This window comes from Oncorhynchus gorbuscha, linkage group LG09, assembly GCF_021184085.1.
Source record: "Oncorhynchus gorbuscha isolate QuinsamMale2020 ecotype Even-year linkage group LG09, OgorEven_v1.0, whole genome shotgun sequence".
Classification (NCBI taxonomy): domain Eukaryota; kingdom Metazoa; phylum Chordata; class Actinopteri; order Salmoniformes; family Salmonidae; genus Oncorhynchus; species Oncorhynchus gorbuscha.
The window spans coordinates 97,894,457-97,914,710 of record NC_060181.1 but is presented as its reverse complement, the minus strand read 5'-3'; the positions used below and the strand labels follow the sequence as shown (position 1 = coordinate 97,914,710).

The window sequence follows — 20,254 nt, the reverse complement described above, 5'->3', positions numbered from 1 at the left end:
AGAGTCATTACTCTACCTTTACCATAGTCATTACTCTACCTTTACCATAGAGTCATTACACTACCTTTACCATAGAGTCATTACACTACCTTTACCATAGAGTCATTACACTACTGTAGAGTCATTACACTACCTTTACCATAGAGTCATTACACTACCTTTACCATAGAGTCATTACACTACCTTTACCATAGAGTCATTACACTACCTTTACCATAGAGTCATTACTCTACCTTTACCATAGAGTCACTACTCTACCTTTACCATAGAGTCATTACATGACCACAGAGTCATTACACTATCATAGAGCCATAACTCTACCTTTACCATAGAGTCATTACACTACCTTTACCATAGAGTAATTACTCTACCTTTACCATAGAGTCATTACACTACCATAGAGTCATTACACTACCTTTACCATAGAGTCATTACTCTACCTTTACCATAGCGTCATTACACTACCATAGAGTCATTACTCTACCTTTACCATAGAGTCATTACACTACCTTTACCATAGAGTCATTACACGACCATAGAGTCATTACACTACTATAGTCATTACACTACCTTTACCATAGAGTCATTACTCTACCTTTACCATAGAGTCATTACACTACCATAGAATCATTACACTACCTTTACCATAGAGTCATTACTCTACCTTTACCATAGAGTCATTACACGAACTTTACCATAGAGTCATTACTCTACCTTTACCATAGAGTCATTACTCTACCTTTACCATAGAGTCATTACACTACCTTTACCATAGAGTCATTACTCTACCTTTACCATAGAGTCCTTACATGACCATAGAGTCATTACACGACCATAGAGTCATTACACTACTATAGTCATTACACTACCTTTACCATAGAGTCATTACTCTACCTTTACCATAGAGTCATTACACTACCATAGAATCATTACACTACCTTTACCATAGAGTCATTACACTAACTTTACCATAGAGTCATTACACTACCTTTACCATAGAGTCATTACACTACCTTTACCATAGAGTCATTACTCTACCTTTACCATAGAGTCATTACTCTACCTTTACCATAGAGTCATTACACTACCTTTACCATAGAGTCATTACTCTACCTTTACCATAGAGTCCTTACATGACCATAGAGTCATTACACTATCATAGAGCCATAACTCTACCTTTACCATAGAGTCATTACTCTACCTTTACCATAGAGTCATTATATAGAGTCATTACACTACTATAGAGTCATTACTCTACCTTTACCATAGAGTCATTACACTACCATAGAGTCATTACTCTACCTTTACCATAGAGTCATTACACTACCATAGAGTCATTACTCTACCTTTACCATAGAGTCATTACTCTACCTTTACCATAGAGTCATTACTCTACCTTTACCATAGAGTCATTACTCTACCTTTACCATAGAGTCATTACTCTACCTTTACCATAGAGTCATTACTCTACCTTTACCATAGAGTCATTACTCTACCTTTACCATAGAGTCATTACACTACCTTTACCATAGAGTCATTACACTACCATATAGTCATTACACTACCTTTACCATAGAGTCATTACTCTACCTTTACCATAGAGTCATTACTCTACCATAGAGTCATTACTCTACCTTTACCATAGAGTCATTACACTACCATAGAGTCATTACTCTACCTTTACCATAGAGTCATTACACTACCTTTACCATAGAGTCATTACACTACCTTTACCAGTCCTTGACTGACAGTCCTTTGAATCGACTTGGATGCAGTGACCAGTGTTGCAGTACATTCATCTCAAGCTAATTTAATGACGCACAAAGTAACTCAAACTCCATTGAAATCGTATCAGTGCTAGCTAACCAGTAACTAGCTAACGCCAGACACAGATGAAAGGGGAGACATATATATGTATCTTTGCCATAGGCGAATAGTGTAAACTGTTAACTTTATTTGCTGACACCCTTACAGTCAAATGTTACCCCCTGTAGAGTAGCTATCTAGCTATATAAACCACGCCCCTCCACATGACACTCATGACTGATAAAAGTGTCTGCTAAATGGAATACATTATTAATCATGTATAAATATTAAAACCGCACATGAAAGAGAAGGACCAGCTACTACTGATTGGTTCAGACATTAAACTGTATTCATTTGATAACCTTTGAAAAGCCAATTAACCCCCCAGACAGCCCCGGGGGCCCAGAAAGGCAACACCAAATTCAGCATACGGCCAGAATGTTATGGATGAATCCTAATTTGAGAGCGGTGTGGGTAACACCAAGTTTTGCAATCTTTTGTTGCTTTACGAGACCATCGAGTTACGATTCTTCACTTAGACAGTCCTCTACCTGATCCTTACCCTCATCTCCCTCCTCTCTCCTCCTGTGTCACTCCCTCTTCTCTCTGCTCTCCCTCCTCTCTCCCTCTTCTCTCCTCCCTCCTCTCTCCTCCTGTGTCACTCCCTCTTCTCTCTACTCACCCTCCTCTCTCCTTCTCCTGTCTCCCTCCTCACTCCCTCTTCTCATCTCCCTCCTCTCTCCTCCTGTGTCACTCCCTCTTCTCTCTCCTCTCCCTCCTCTCTCCCTCTTCTCTCCTCCCTCCTCTCTCCTCCTGTGTCACTCCCTCTTCTCTCTCCTCTCCCTCCTCTCTCCTTCTCCTGTCTCCCTCCTAACTCCCTCTTCTCATCTCCCTCCTCTCTCCTCCTGTGTCACTCCCTCTTCTCTCTCCTCACCCTCCTCTCTCCTTCTCCTGTCTCCCTCCTCACTCCCTCTTCTCATCTCCCTCCTCTCTCCTCCTGTGTCACTCCCTCTTCTCTCTCCTCACCCTCCTCTCTCCTTCTCCTGTCTCCCTCCTCACTCCCTCTTCTCATCTCCCTCCTCTCTCCTCCTGTGTCACTCCATCTTCTCTCTCCTCTTCCTCCTCTCTCCCTCTTCTCTCCTCCCTCCTCTCCTCCTGTGTCACTCCCTCTTCTCTCTCCTCTCCCTCCTCTCTCCTTCTCGTGTCTCCCTCCTCACTCCCTCTTCTCATCTCCCTCCTCCCTCCTCCTGTGTCACTCCCTCTTCTCTATCCTCACCCTCCTCCTTCTCCTGTCTCCCTCCTCACTCCCTGTTCTCTCTCCCCTCTCCCTTTCCATCTTCTCTCTCCTCCTCTACCCCTTCTATCTCTCCTCCCTCCCTCTTCTCTCTCTATTGTCTCCCTCTTCTCTCCTCTCTCTCGTCTCTCCTCTCTCCCTCCTTTCACTCCTGTCTTCTTACTCTCTCTCTTCTCTCTCCCTCCTCCCTCCCTCTTCCCTGCTGTCTCGCTCTTTCCCCTGCTCTATCACCTCTTACCTGACCTCTCCCTCTTCCCTCCTCTCTCCTGTCTCCATCCTCCCTTTTCTCTCTCCTCTCTCCCTCTCTTCTGTCTTCCTCCTTCTCTCTCCTATCTCTATCTTCTCTCCTTCTTCTCTACCCTGTCTCCCTCTTGTCTCCCTCTTGTCTCCCTCCTCTCTTACCTCTCTCCCTCGTCTCTCCTTTCTCTCTCCCCTCTCCTGTATTCCTGTATCCCTCCACTCTTCCTCATCTGTCTCCTGTTTCCCCTAACATGTCTCTCCTCTCTCCCTCCTCTCTCCCTCCTCTCTCCCTCTCCTCTCTCCTCTTTCCCTCTGTCTTTCCTCCTTTCTCTCCTGCCTCTATTCTCTCTCCCCCATCTCTCCTCTCTCCCTCCTGTCTCTCTCACATTTCTCTTCTCTCTACCTTTCTCCTGTCACCCTCCTCTCTCTTCTCTCCTGTCTCACCCTGTCTCCTGTCTCCCTCCTCTTTCCCTACTATCTGCCCAGACTAAATAATAAGTGAGGACAGAGAACCCAGCCATCATCTCTCTGTCAGGACCATTACATGAAGGTCAAATCCTGTCACTGTGTTATTGATGTGAAGTTGAGACCTTCAGGTGACACTGGGGCTTGACAGCAATGAGTGGGTCGGAGAGAAAAGGAGAAGACCCAGCTTCACCTTCACAGACCTGTCTCTCTCTCTCTCTCACCTCTTCTCTTTCCAATCATGTGACCCAGCCTCACCTTCACAGACCTGTCTTTCTCTCTCACCCGTTCTCTTTCCAATCATGTGACCCAACCTCACCTTCACAGACCTCTCTCTCACCCATTCTCTTTCCAATCATGTGACCCAGCCTCACCTTCACAGACCTGTCTCTCTCTCTCACCCGTTCTCTTTCCAATCATGTGACCCAGCCTCACCTTCACATACCTGTCTCTCTCTCTCACCCATTCTCTTTCCAATCATGTGACCCAGTCTCACCTTCACAGACCTGTCTCTCTCTCTCTCACCCATTCTCTTTCCAATCATGTGACCCAGCCTCACCTTCACAGACCTGTCTGTGTATCGAGAGAGAAAGAGAAAGAGAGAGAGAGAGAGAGAGAGGATCTAATTGATTTTTGAAGAACTGAAGTGCAGTCATTGGAGGTTTGAAACAGGATCAAACACAAGGAACTGTAAATATACCATATGAAGGTGGTGTCCCAGGTCTAAATCAGGCCCTGATTAGAGGGGAATCACTCACCTGGTGTCCCAGGTCTAAATCAGGCCCTGATTAGAGGGGAATCGCCCACCTGGTGTCCCAGGTCTAAATCAGGCCCTGATTAGAGGGGAATCGCCCACCTGGTGTCCAAGGTCTAAACCAGGCCCTGATTAGAGGGGAATCGCCCACCTGGTGTCCAAGGTCTAAACCAGGCCCTGATTAGAGGGGAATCGCCCACCTGGTGTCCCAGGTCTAAACCAGGCCCTGATTAGAGGGGAATCACCCACCTGGTGTCCCAGGTCTAAACCAGGCCCTGATTAGAGGGGAATCACCCACCTGGTGTCCCAGGTCTAAATCAGTCCCTGATTAGACCTGATAACCTACCACACCATATGTAATGGCCTGACTGATAACCTACCACACCGTATGTAATGGCCTGACTGATAACCTACCACACCGTATGTAATGGCCTGACTGATAACCTACCACACCGTATGTAATGGCCTGACTGATAACCTACCACCCCGTATGTAATGGCCTGACTGATAACCTACCACACCGTATGTAATGGCCTGACTGATAACCTACCACCCCGTATGTAATGGCCTGACTGATAACCTACCACACCGTATGTAATGGCCTGACTGATAACCTACCACCCCGTATGTAATGGTAACCTGATAACCTACCACACCGTATGTAATGGCCTGACTGATAACCTACCACACCGTATGTAATGGTAACCTGATAACCTACCACACCGTATGTAATGGCCTGACTGATAACCTACCACACCGTATGTAATGGCCTGACTGATAACCTACCACCCCGTATGTAATGGTAACCTGATAACCTACCACACCGTATGTAATGGCCTGACTGATAACCTACCACACCGTATGTAATGGCCTGACTGATAACCTACCACCCCGTATGTAATGGCCTGACTGATAACCTACCACACCGTATGTAATGGTAACCTGATAACCTACCACCCCGTATGTAATGGTAACCTGATAACCTACCACACCGTATGTAATGGCCTGACTGATAACCTACCACCCCGTATGTAATGGCCTGACTGATAACCTACCACACCGTATGTAATGGCCTGACTGATAACCTACCACCCCGTATGTAATGGCCTGACTGATAACCTACCACCCCGTATGTAATGGCCTGACTGATAACCTACCACCCCGTATGTAATGGCCTGACTGATAACCTACCACCCCGTATGTAATGGCCTGACTGATACCCTACCACCCCGTATGTAATGGCCTGACTGATAACCTACCACACCGTATGTAATGGCCTGACTGATAACCTACCACACCGTATGTAATGGTAACCTGATAACCTACCACACCGTATGTAATGGCCTGACTGATAACCTACCACACCGTATGTAATGGCCTGACTGATAACCTACCACCCCGTATGTAATGGCCTGACTGATAACCTACCACCCCGTATGTAATGGCCTGACTGATAACTTACCACCCCGTATGTAATGGCCTGACTGATAACCTACCACGCTCAGTGTTGCTCAAAGTTGCTCAATGACGTTTGTGATGTCATTTGCGTGGTAACGTAAAACTGCGCCATTACGTAGAATACACGATAATGTTACTCAAATTGACTGGCCATCTCGGTCAGTCACTGTAGCTGATCTGGCCTGTAGCTGAATCTGATCTGATCTGGGCTGTAGCTGACTCTGATCTGGCCTGTAGCTGACTCTGATCTGGGCTGTAGCTGACTCTGGGCTGTAGCTGACTCTGATCTGATCTGGGCTGTAGCTGACTCTGATCTGGGCTGTAGCTGACTCTGATCTGACCTGTAGCTGACTCTGATCTGGGCTGTAGCTGACTCTGATCTGGGCTGTAGCTGAATCTGATCTGGGCTGTAGCTGAATCTGATCTGATCTGGGCTGTAGCTGACTCTGATCTGGGCTGTAGCTGACTCTGATCTGGGCTGTAGCTGACTCTGATCTGGGCTGTAGCTGACTCTGATCTGGGCTGTAGCTGACTCTGATCTGGGCTGTAGCTGAATCTGATCTGGGCTGTAGCTGAATCTGATCTGGGCTGTAGCTGAATCTGATCTGATCTGGGCTGTAGCTGACTCTGATCTGGGCTGTAGCTGACTCTGATCTGGGCTGTAGCTGACTCTGATCTGGGCTGTAGCTGACTCTGATCTGGGCTGTAGCTGAATCTGATCTGGGCTGTAGCTGAATCTGATCTGATCTGGGCTGTAGCTGACTCTGATCTGGGCTGTAGCTGACTCTGATCTGGGCTGTAGCTGAATCTGATCTGATCTGGGCTGTAGCTGAATCTGATCTGATCTGGGCTGTAGCTGACTCTGATCTGGCCTGTAGCTGACTCTGATCTGATCTGGGCTGTAGCTGACTCTGATCTGGGCTGTAGCTGACTCTGGGCTGTAGCTGACTCTGATCTGGGTTGTAGCTGACTCTGGGCTGTAGCTGACTCTATTCTGGTCTGAATCTGGGCCTATAGTTGACTATAGTGTGGGAAGCTGCACCCAACACTAAGCACTACCGTGCGTCTCACTTTAAAGACAGCCAGACGAGAGCAGTAGAAAGGCAGAATAAATCCTTCAGTTCAGCCTCAACCCTCACTAGATAGTAGAATAGTCCTAGGCCTGGGTGGCTGAGAGAGGCAGCCAGTGATGTACACAAGAGGCCCAGGCCGATGATGGAACAGTAATAGCCTCTACCTGGAAATGTGCCACTTCCCGTGTTTAATGGTTCCCGGGTGCTGGAAGAGAGGAGTTGAGGAGAGGAGCAGGAGTCAGGAGTCTTGGCAGAGACAAGAAGGGACAGGAATGATTACATTCTCAGCTCTCAGGCAGCCAGAGCTCTCAGTCCTAACGGGGGAGAAGAAGGAGGAAGGGAGGGTCGTATCCCTGGGTCCGGCTCACCAATCCCCTGACAGCCAGAAGCTGGAGTTGGAACAGAGCCTTAGTCTCTCACATGTGAAAGTAATCAGTGATAAGGAATGACTGCTAGCTAGCTGCTTCACACAAAAAGCCAGGAAGACCAGAACATCAGTCAGCCACACAGGAGGCAGTGCCCACTCTGCCCAGTGCCCACTCGGCCCAGTGCCCACTCGGCCCAGTGCCCACTCTGCCCAGTGCCCACTTTGCCCAGTGCCCACAGTACCTACTCATTTCAGGGTTTTTCTTTATTTTACTATTTTCTACATTGTAGAATAATAGTGAAGACATCAAAACTATGAAATAGCACAAATGGAATCATGTAGTAACCAAAAAAGTATTAAACAAATCCAAATATATTCTAAGTAGCCACCCTTTGCCTTGATGACAGCTTTGCACACTCTTGGCATTCTCTCAAGCAGCTTTTATTTTCTGTTATTTATTTAAACTTTATTTAACTAGTCAAGTCAGTTAAGAACAAATTATTATTTACACTGAAGGCCTACCAAAAGGCAAAAAGCCTCCTGCAGGGGCTGGGATTTAAAAAATATTTAAAAAATATATAAATATAGGACAAAACACACATCACGACAAGTGAGACCTAAGACAACAACATAGCAAGGAAGCACATGACAACACAGCATGGCAGGAACACATGACAACACAGCATGGTAGCAACACAACATGGCATCAGCACAAAATTGTACAAACATTATTGGGCCCAGACAACAGCACAAAGGGCAAGAAGCAAGACAAAACAACAGTACATCACTCAAAGCAGCCACAACTGTCAGTAGGTGTCACAGCTTCATGAGGAATGCTTTTCCCACTGAACCCCTCTACTGACCTGCCACTGACCCCCTACTGAGCCCCCACTAAACCCGCCACTGACCCCCTACTGAGCCCCCACTAAACCTGCCACTGACCCCCTACTGAGCCCCCACTAAACCCGCCACTGACCCCCTACTGAGCCCCCACTAAACCCGTCACTGACCCCCTACTGAGCCCCCACTAAACCCGCCACTGACCCCTACTGAGCCCCCACTAAACTCGCCACTGACCCCTACTGAGCCCCCACTAAACCTGCCACTGACCCCCTACTGAGCCCCCACTAAACCCGCCATTGACCCGCTACTGAGCCTCCACTAAACCTGCCACTGACCCCCTACTGAGCCCCCACTAAACTCGCCACTGACCCGCCACTGACCCGCTACTGAGCCCCCACTAAACCCGCCACTGACCCCCTACTGACCCGCTACTGAGCCTCCACTAAACCTGCCACTGACCTGCTACTGAGCCTCCACTAAACCTGCCACTGACCCGCTACTGAGCCTCTCACCTCTCTCCCTCTCTCCCACCTCTCTCCCCTTTCTCCCACCTAGCACCATTTTCTCCCTCTCTCCCACCTCTCTCCCTCCCTCTCTCCCACCTCTCTCCCTTTTCTCCCTCTCCCTGTCACCGCTTGCCTCTGGTCCGCTCTGACACATCAGGGTCTACAGGAACAGGGAGGGCTGTTAGGGAGGACATATGTCTTGCCCTCTCTCCCATCACTGCTTCTGTCTCTCCTCTCTTTAACACGGCCAGCTATTTCTCCCTGCCCCCTCATCCCTCTCTCCCTCTCTCCCACCTCTCCCCCGTTACCGCATGCCTCTGGCCCCACATCGGGATCTACAGCAGTCCCAGAAGCAGGGGCAAGGGGATGTGGCCAGCCCACAACCCCACAGGCCGGTACCTTTTCATAGGCAGACCGCAGCTCTGTGACACACAGTGATGTCGACAGCTTGTCACCAGCAGCCACCAGCCTCTTCCTGTAGAGAAAGATGGTCATGTCCACAGGGACCCAGCACCTGTCATAGCCTGTCCTCGTCTTCAAGGTATGGCATATCCTGTCCTCGTCTTCAAGGTACGTGTCATATCCTGTCCTCGTCTTCAAGGTACGTGTCATATCCTGTGCTCGTCTTCAAGGTACGTGTCATATCCTGTCATCGTCTTCAACATATGTGTCATATCCTGTCTTCTTCTTCAAGGTATGTGTCATATCCTGTCTTCTTCTTCAAGGTACGTGTCATATCCTGTCCTCGTCTTCAAGGTACGTGTCATATCCTGTGCTCTTCTTCAAGGTATGTGTCATATCCTATATCCTAGACTAATATACTTAATAGATTAATATACTAATAGACTACATAGAGTAATATACTAATTTACTAATAGACTAATATATTAATATACTTCATATACTAATATACTAATATACTAAAAGACTAATATACTAATAGACGAATAGACTAATAGACTAATATATTAATATACTTCATAGACTAATAAACTAATATACTAAAAGACTAATATACTAATAGACGAATAGACCAATAGACTAATATATTAATATACTTCATAGACTAATAGACTAATAGACTAATATACTAATATATTAATATACTTCATAGACTAATATACTTCATAGACTAATAGACTAATATACTTCATAGACTAATAGACTAATATACTTCATAGACTAATAGACTAATAGACTAATATACTAATATACTAATAGACCAATAGACAAATAGAATAATAGACTTCATAGACTAATAGACTAACAGACTAATATACTAATAGATGAATAGACTAATATACTTCATAGACTAATATACTAATAGACTAATATACTTCATAGACTAATAGACTTCATAGACTTCATAGACTTCATAGATTAATAGATTAATAGACGAATAGACTAATAGACTTCACAGACTAATAGACTAATAGACTAATAAACTAATAGACTAATAGACTAATATACTTCATAGACTAATAGACTAATAGACTAATAGACTTCATCAAGCTGCTGGGACGTTACTGTCTGGTGTGTTTCTGTTCTTATCACACAGAAGATGAGAGGTCCTCAGAAGAGACTTCAGCCTCGTGTACCCAGACTGGGCAAAATTGGCAAAGACTGTCTATAGTAGGAGACAGTTATCAATCACTAGTCAGCCCACTGTCTATAGTAGGAGACAGTTATCAATCACTAGTCAGCCCACTGTCTATAGTAGGAAACAATTATCAATCACTAGTCAGCCCACTGTCTATAGTAGGAGACAGTTATCAATCACTAGTCAGCCCACTGTCTATAGCCCACTGTCTATAGTAGGAAACAATTATCAATCACTAGTCAGCCCACTGTCTATAGTAGGAGACAGTTATCAATCACTAGTCAGCCCACTGTCTATAGTAGGAGACAGTTATCAATCACTAGTCAGCCCACTGTCTATAGTAGGAGACAGTTATCAATCACTAGTCAGCCCACTGTCTATAGTAGGAGACCGTTATCAATCACTAGTCAGCCCACTGTCTATAGTGGGACAGTTATCAATCACTAGTCAGCCCACTGTCTATAGTAGTAGACAGTTATCAATCACTAGTCAGCCCACTGTCTATAGTAGGAGACCGTTATCAATCACTAGTCAGCCCACTGTCTATAGTAGGAGACAGTTATCAATCACTAGTCAGCCCACTGTCTATAGTAGGAGACAGTTATCAATCACTAGTCAGCCCACTGTCTATAGTAGGAGACAGTTATCAATCACTAGTCAGCCCACTGTCTATAGTAGGAGACAGTTATCAATCACTAGTCAGCCCACTGTCTATAGTAGGAGACAGTTATCAATCACTAGTCAGCCCACTGTCTATAGTAGGAAACAATTATCAATCACTAGTCAGCCCACTGACTATAGTAGGAGACAGTTATCAATCACTAGTCAGCCCACTGTCTATAGCCCACTGTCTATAGTAGGAGACAGTTATCAATCACTAGTCAGCCCACTGTCTATAGCCCACTGTCGATAGTAGGAGACTCGTTGCCAAACCCACTGGCTCCAGGTCATCTACAAGTCTCTGCTAGGTAAAGCCCCACCTTATCTCAGCTCACTGGTCACCAAAGCAACAAACACCCACCCGTAGCATGCGCTCCAGCAGGTATATCTAACTGGTCATCCCCAAAGCCAACTCCTCCTTTGGCTGCCTCTCCTTCCAGTTCTCTGCTGCCAATGACTGGAAGGAACAAAAATCACTGAAGCTGGAGACTTATATCTCCCTCACTAACTTTAATCACCAGCTGTCAGAGCAGCTCACAGATCTCTGCACCTGTACATAGCCCATCTGTACATAGCCCATCTGTTCATAGCCCATCTGTAAATAGCCCATCCAACTACCTCATCCACGTACTGTATTTATTTATCTTGCTCCTTTGCACCCAGTATCTCTACCTGCACATTCATCTTCTGCACATCTACCATTCCAGTGTTTAATTACTATATTGTAATTACTTCATGACACGAGTCAAGACCCCATAGTTCAAATTACGTACGTAGAATGTATGCACACATGACTGTAAGTCGCTTTGGATAAAAGCGTCTGCTAAATGGCATATATTATATTATTATATAAATTACACTAAACATTTGTGAGTGAGTGAGTGAGTGAGTGAGTGAGTGAGTGAGTGAGTGTGCACGCGTGTGATATTGAATAAAAATGTTTTCTGATTAGCAGACGCTTTATTTTACAGTAGTAATGTTATATTACAGTAGTGTTATATTACAGTAGTGTTATTTACAGTAGTGTTATTTACAGTAGTGTTATCTTCCAGTAGTGTTATTTTACAGTAGTAATGTTATATTACAGTAGAGTTATATTACAGTGGTGTTATATTACAGTAGAGTTATATTACAGTAGTGTTATGTTACAGTAGAGTTATATTACATTAGTGTTATCTTACAGTAGTGTTATTTACAGTAATGTTATATTACAGTAGTGTTATCCCACCAGTAGTGTTATTTTACAGTAATGTTATATTACAGTAGAGTTATATTACAGTAATGTTATCTTACAGTAGTGTTATTTACAGTAGTGTTATCTTACAGTAGTGTTATATTACAGTAATGTTACATTACAGTAGTGTTATTTTACAGTAGTTTTATCTTACAGTAATGTTACATTACTGTAATTTTATCTTACAGTAGTGTTATCTTACAGTAGTGTTATTTTACAGTAGTGTTATCTTACATTTGTGTTATTTTACAGGAGTGTTATCTTGCAGTAATGTTATCTTAGTGATGTTATATTACAGTAGTGTTATCTTACAGTAGTGCTATTTTACAGTAGTGTTATCTTAGTGATGTTATATTACAGTAGTGTTATTTTACAGTAGTGATATTTACAGTAGTGTTATATTACAGTAGTGTTATTTTACAGTAATGTTATATTACAGTAGTGTTATTTTAAAGTAATGTTATATTACAGTAGTGTTATTTTACAGTAATGTTATATTACAGTAGTGTTATTTTACAGTAATGTTATATTACAGTAGTGTTATTTTACAGTAATGTTATATTACAGTAGTGTTATTTTACAGTAATGTTATATTACAGTAGTGTTATTTACAGTAGTGTTATTTACAGTAGTGTTATTTTACAATAATGTTATTTTACCAGAGTGTTATTTTACAGTAATGTTATATTACAGTAGTGTTATTTTACAGTAATGTTATATTACAGTAGTGTTATTTTACAGTAATGTTATATTACAGTAGTGTTATTGTACAGTAATGTTATATTACAGTAGTGTAATTTTACAGTAATGTTATATTACAGTAGTATTATTTTACAGTAATGTTATATTACAGTAGTGTTATTTTACAGTAATGTTATATTACAGTAGTGTTATTTACAGTAGTGTTATATTACAGTAGTGTTATTTTACAGTAATGTTATTTTACCGGAGTGTTATCTTACAGTAATGTTATCTTAGTGATGTTATATTACAGTAATGTTATCTTAGTGATGTTATATTACAGTAGTGTTATTTTACAGTAATGTTGGCACAACTTTTTGTTTGCACCGATGGTAGATAGATGGCAAAGCATGGCATAGTAGCGATGCCATGTGTGCGTGGAGAGATGGGGGTGAAGAGCATCTCCTTACCTGGCAGTTCACATCCCAGCACCTCCAGCCTCATCCCTATCCCAGCAGGAGACCACCTCTCTGGGTAGATCCTGATGAACTGAGCCGTTATCTCCTCAAACCGACGGATCTCTGGAGTGTCGTAGTGTGTGTTTCCCTCGAAGATCTGTAGCAGAGACAATGAGAAGAGAGATGTATACATCTGTAGCAGAGACAATGAGAAGAGAGATATGTAGCAGAGACAATGAGAAGAGAGATGTATACATCTGTAGAAGAGACAATGAGAAGAGAGATATGTAGCAGAGACAATGAGAAGAGAGATGTGTAGCAGAGACAATGAGAAGAGAGATGTGTAGCAGAGACAATGAGAAGAGAGATGTATACATCTGTAGCAGAGACAATGAGAAGAGAGATGTGTAGCAGAGACAATGAGAAGAGAGATGTGTAGCAGAGACAATGAGAAGAGAGATGTATACATCTGTAGCAGAGACAATGAGAAGAGAGATATGTAGCAGAGACAATGAGAAGAGAGATATATACATCTGTAGCAGAGACAATGAGAAGAGATATGTAGCAGAGACAATGAGAAGAGAGATGTATACATCTGTAGCAGAGACACTGAGAAGAGAGATGTGTAGCAGAGACAATGAGAAGAGAGATGTGTAGCAGAGACAATGAGAAGAGAGATATGTAGCAGAGACAATGAGAAGAGAGATATATACATCTGTAGCAGAGACAATGAGAAGAGAGATATGTAGCAGAGACAATGAGAAGAGAGATGTATACATCTGTAGCAGAGACAATGAGAAGAGAGATATGTAGCAGAGACAATGAGAAGAGAGATGTATACATCTGTAGCAGAGACAATGAGAAGAGAGATATATACATCTGTAGCAGAGACAATGAGAAGAGAGATATGTAGCAGAGACAATGAGAAGAGAGATGTATACATCTGTAGCAGAGACAATGAGAAGAGAGATATGTAGCAGAGACAATGAGAAGAGAGATGTATACATCTGTAGCAGAGACAATGAGAAGAGAGATATGTAGCAGAGACAATGAGAAGAGAGATATGTAGCAGAGACAATGAGAAGAGAGATATATACATCTGTAGCAGAGACAATGAGAAGAGAGATATGTAGCAGAGACACTGAGAAGAGAGATATGTAGCAGAGACAATGAGAAGAGAGATGTATACATCTGTAGCAGAGACAATGAGAAGAGAGATATGTAGCAGAGACAATGAGAAGAAAGATGTATACATCTGTAGCAGAGACAATGAGAAGAGAGATGTATACATCTGTAGCAGAGACAATGAGAAGAGAGATATATACATCTGTAGCAGAGACAATGAGAAGAGAGGTATGTAGCAGAGACAATGAGAAGTGAGCAGAGACAATGAGAAGAGAGATCTGTAGCAGAGACACTGACCACGTTTCCACCTACAGTATGTGAGTAAAGTCACACTGTATGAAAACAGCTGTGATGGAAACAGGACGTTTCTGTACAATTTTATAAATCCCGATAAATAAATTGTTCGTTCGACACGGCGGGATCTTTTTTTGTGTCGGTAAAATCTATTGGAAACACATTTTATGGGCGAATATTGATATAATAACAATGATATCAAAAACACGTGATGGTGTCTGGTCCACTACGACTCATGCAGTTTATTAGGCAACACATGCCGTTTGACAAAGACCAATATTGTCGCTCTCCTCCATAGCATTATTCTCCATAGTAATCGTATCGTTCAACACAACTATCACTAGAGATGGAAACACGTTGAATATTCCATTTTTATTTGATTCAAACAAAACTTAGGCTAAGAAGTACATTTTGTGTGCACTATGTCATCACGTGTCCTATGTCATCCCGTTGCCCTATGTCATCCTGTGTCCTATGTCATCCTGTGTCCTATGTCATCCCGTGCCCTATGTCATCACGTGCCCTATGTCACCAAATGCCCTATGTCATCACGTGCACTATGTCATCACGTGCCCTATGTCACCAAATGCCCTATGTCATCACGTGCACTATGTCATCACGTTGCCCTATGTCATCCCGTGCCCTATGTCATCCCGTGTCCTATGTCATCACGTGCCCTATGTCATCATGTTGCCCTATGTCATCCCGTGCCCTATGTCATCCTGTGTCCTATGTCATCCTGTGTCCTATGTCATGAATGCAGATGAAGTATTCTAGAATGAAAACCTGTCACCAACTGGAAACCAGCTAGTGAGAAGAGAAGGTTTAACAGCAAGAGAGCTGAGGAGGAGAAGTGTGTCTGGCTGGGTGTGTCTGGGTGGGTGTGTCTGGCTGGGTGTGTCTGGCTGGGTGTGTCTGGCTGGGTGTGTCTGGCTGGGTGTGTCTGGGTGGGTGTGTCTGGCTGGGTGTGTCTGGCTGGGTGTGTCTGGCTGGGTGTGTCTGGGTGGGTGTGTCTGGCTGGGTGTGTCTGGGTTTGTGTGTGTGTGTGTGTGTGTGTGTGTGTGTGTGTGTGTGTGTGTGTGTGTGTGTGTGTGTGTGTGTGTGTGTGTGTGTGTGTGTGTGTGTGTGTGTGTGTGTGTGTGTGTGTGTTCCCCATACCTTAGGATGGTTGGTCTTTCTGTCCAGTATAAAAGTCCAGTCCTTGCCCGTCAGGCTGTGAGACACGCGGTACTTCCTGACGAAGGCCCTGTTCTCAGCCGAGGTACTCCCCTCCACTGTCCTGACTCCCTGGGTGATGACGCCTCGTACTGTCTTGGGGACCCCCAAGTCCACCTGGATCAAAACAAACCGACGGAAAGATGAAGTGATTTAAAATCGCAAAACACACTTTACAGTGACAGAGGTAAACAGACAGAAGGCAATACAAGGTAAGGAACAGCCTACATCTGTTGTATTCAGCATTTCACTGTGAGGTCTACTACACCTGTTGTATTCAGCATTTCACTGTGAGGTCTACTACACCTGTTGTATTCAGCATTTCACTGTGAGGTCTACTACACCTGTTGTATTCAGCATTTCACTGTGAGGTCTACTACACCTGTTGTAGTCAGCATTTCACTGTGAGGTCTACTACACCTGTTGTATTCAGCATTTCACTGTAAGGTCTACTACACCTGATGTATTCAGCATTTCACTGTAAGGTCTACTACACCTGTTGTATTCAGCATTTCACTGTGAGGTCTACTACACCTGTTGTATTCAGCATTTCACTGTGAGGTCTACTACACCTGTTGTATTCAGCATTTCACTGTGAGGTCTACTACACCTGTTGTATTCAGCATTTCACTGTGAGGTCTACTACACCTGTTGTATTCAGCATTTCACTGTGAGGTCTACTACACCTGTTGTAGTCAGCATTTCACTGTGAGGTCTACTACACCTGTTGTATTCAGCATTTCACTGTAAGGTCTACTACACCTGTTGTATTCAGCATTTCACTGTAAGGTCTACTACACCTGTTGTATTCAAGTATTCAGGTGACAAATATCATTTTATTTGAATTTAAGTTTTCAAACATGAGCTAAAAACCTGCAGAAGAAGAATTATTTCTGAAATGTTTTTTTAGACACAAACAGTGTTTCTTGGTGTGAAAAGGTCACGTTGTTTACCTGCAGCCACTCCTCCCCGGCCAGAGGCTGTGTGGGGCTGGGGAACCATCCTGACCTGCTGGCTACCAGCCTGGCCGTCCCCATGGAGCCGTGGATATCCCTCATGGATGACGCTGTGATCTGGGAGTCGGGCAGCAGGCCGGACAGCATCCCCTGCATCTCAGAACATGGAGCGTCTGGAAGGGAGAATTCTATTTATTCATTTAAAATATTCCACAGTTTCCCAGACACAGATTAAGTTTAGTCCAATGGAGACAATGGAGTATCCTGACTTAATCCCAGAAACTGGCCCATAGAGTACAGAATACATTACTGAGAATAAAAAAATAAAAATACACAAAGTCAGACAACTTAGTTGATATTATATGGGCCCAGCTACTTGGTGGGGAGGTTAATGGGGGTAGGGAGGGGAGGGAAACAGAAACGAGGAACGGGGAGGAGAGAGAAAGACGAGAGAGATTGAAGAAGATTGACAAGGACATTTCAAGGCAAGTGAAATCAATGTTTCATGTCTCGACTACAACAGTAAATAATGAAACAGCCTTTGAGTCTCAAATGGTACCCTCTGCCCTGTATAGTGCACTTCTTTCCACCAGGGCTCATAGGGCTGCGGTCAGAATTAGTGCCCTAAAAAGGCACGTCCAAGTGACTTTATTACTATTATCTGTGTGTGTGTGTGGGGGGGGGATCTTTAAGAGAAGTTAGTGGGAGACATTTTGACTGCAGGATACTAGCTAGGTAGAGAACAGACCAGATGAAGAGAAACAGTGGGAGATGGAAGGAAAAGAGATTTGCCCTTTACCTAAAGGAGAGTGAGAGAGCAGATCAGATCCCACACACTCCCACGGTGCTCTGTACTACTGCTGGGTGAACAAAGAGCTTTTCCCTTCCTCGTAAAAGTGTGAAAATTAAAAAGAAATATGTAAAAGCTAGATATGCCAGACATGGAGGGATGAAGAAAGGAGAGAAAGATATAGAGGAGACAGACAGACAGACAGACAGACAGACAGACAGACAGACAGACAGACAGACAGACAGACAGACAGACAGACAGACAGACAGACAGACAGACAGACAGACAGACAGACAGACAGACAGACAGACAGACAGACAGACAGACAGACAGACAGACAGACAGACAGACAGACAGACAGACAGACAGACAGACAGACAGACAGACAGACAGACAGACAGACAGACAGACAGACAGACAGACAGACAGAGAGAGAGAGAGAGACAGAGAAACAGAGAGAGACAGAGAGACAGAGAGAACCCATTGCCCTTTATGGTTGTGATGTCTGGGCTCACTGACCAATAATTCATTAAATGGGACAAACAAGAAATTGAGACTCTGCATGAAGAATTCTGCAAAAAAATCCTCTGTGTAGAACGTAAAACACCAAATAATGCAGAGCAGAATTAGGCCGATATCAGCTAAGCAAGCTGGTCCTGGGGCTCTGTTCACCAACACAAACACACCCCACAGAGCCCCAGGACAGCAACCCAATTAGACCCAACCAAATAATGAGAAAACAAAAAGATAATTACTTGACACATTGGAAAGAATTAACAAAAAACTAGAATGCTATTCAAAGCAAATTAATTTGTATTTGTCACATACACAGCAGATATGTAAACATTATTAAAGTGACAGTAACCTATTTATTAAAGTGATTTCAAGTCTGTATGTTGGCTGCAGCCTCTCAATGTTAGTGGTGGCTGTTTAACAGTCTGATGGTCTTGAGATAGAAGCTGTTTTTCAGTCTCTCGGTCCCAGCTTTGATGCACCTGTACTGACCTCGCCTTCTGGATGATAGCGGGGTGAACAGGCAGTGGCTCGGGTGGTTGTTGTCCTTGATGATCTTTATGGCCTTCCTGTGACATCGGGTGGTGTAGGTGTCCTGGAGGGCAGGTAGTTTGCTCCCGGTGATGCGTTGTGCAGATCTCACTACCCTCTGGAGAGCCTTGCTGTTATGGGCGGAGCAGTTGCCGTACCAGGCGGTGATACAGCCTGACAGGATGCTCTCGATTGTGCATCTGTAAAAGTTGGTCAGGGTTTTGGGTGACAAGCCAAATTTCTTCAGCCTCCTGAGGTTGCTGCGTCTTCTTCATCACACTCCGAGGGCCCTCACCTCCTCCCTGTAGGCCGTCTCGTCATTGTTGGTAATCAGGCCCACTACTGTTCTGTCATCTGCAAACTTGATGATTGAGTTGGAGGTGTGCATGGCCATGTACATGGGTGAACAGGGAGTACAGGAGAGGGCTGAGCACAAACCCTTGTGGGGCCCCAGTGTTGAGGATCAGCAAAGTGGAGGTGTTGTGGGGGCGGCCCGTCAGAAAGTTCAGGACCAAATTACACAGGGCGGGTCGAGACACCAGTTTGATCATGAGCTTGGAGGGTACAATGGTGTTGAATGCTGAGCTAGAGGTATTCCTCTTGTCCAGGTGGGATAGAGCAGTTGGGGCGGTATGCAAACTGAAGTGGGTCTAGGGTGGCCGGTAGGGTGATATATGATCCTTGACTAGTCTCTCAAAGCACTTCATGATGACAGAAGTGAGTGCTACGGGGCGATAGTCGTTTCGCTTTACCTTTGTTTTCTTGGGAACAGGAACAATGGTGGTCCTCTTGAAGCATGCCAGCTGGTCTCTGAGGACGTGGCTAGGGATTCATTTATTTTTATTTTACTTTATTTAACCAGGCAAGTCAGTTAAGAACACATTCTTATTTTCAATGACGGCCTAGGAACAGTGGGTTAACTGCCTGTTCAGGGGCAGAACGACAGATTTGTACCTTGTCAGCTCGGGGGTTTGAACTTGCAACCTTCCGGTTACATAGTCCAACGCTCTAACCACTAGGCTACCCTGCCGCCTGGGCTGGCAGCCTTGCGAGGTTTAACACGTTTAAATGTTTTACTCACGTTGGCCACGGAGACGGAGTGGGGGCTTCTTGTTAGTGGCCGTAAACGAGAGTACACAGTGGCAGAATACCTGACCACTGTGACTGACCCAAACTTAAGGAAGGCTTTGACTATATACAGACTCAGTGAGCATAGCCTTGCTATTGAGAAAGGCCGCCGTAGGCAGACCTGGCTCTCAAGAGAAGACAGGCTATGTGCACACTGCCCACAAAATGAGGTGGAAACTGAGCTGCACTTCCTAACCTCCTGCCCAATGTATGACCATATTAGAGAGACATATTTCCCTCAGATTACACAGACCCACAAAAAA

The 20,254-nt window shown here is 44.3% G+C and overlaps 1 protein-coding gene across 3 annotated transcripts in view; it reads right to left on the bottom strand.

Moving 5' to 3' along the window:
* LOC124044301 (neuropilin-2-like) overlaps positions 1-20,254 on the bottom strand; it is a 352,904-nt gene that overhangs the window by 95,332 nt on the left and 237,318 nt on the right. For all 3 annotated transcript variants that reach the window (XM_046363952.1, XM_046363953.1, XM_046363951.1), the window contains exons 9-11: positions 17,027-17,202; positions 16,017-16,190; positions 13,452-13,596 (exon numbers count right to left, since the gene is read on the bottom strand). In XM_046363952.1, the coding sequence (XP_046219908.1) occupies positions 13,452-13,596; positions 16,017-16,190; positions 17,027-17,202 (495 nt within the window). The remainder of the gene's footprint in view (positions 1-13,451; positions 13,597-16,016; positions 16,191-17,026; positions 17,203-20,254) is intronic.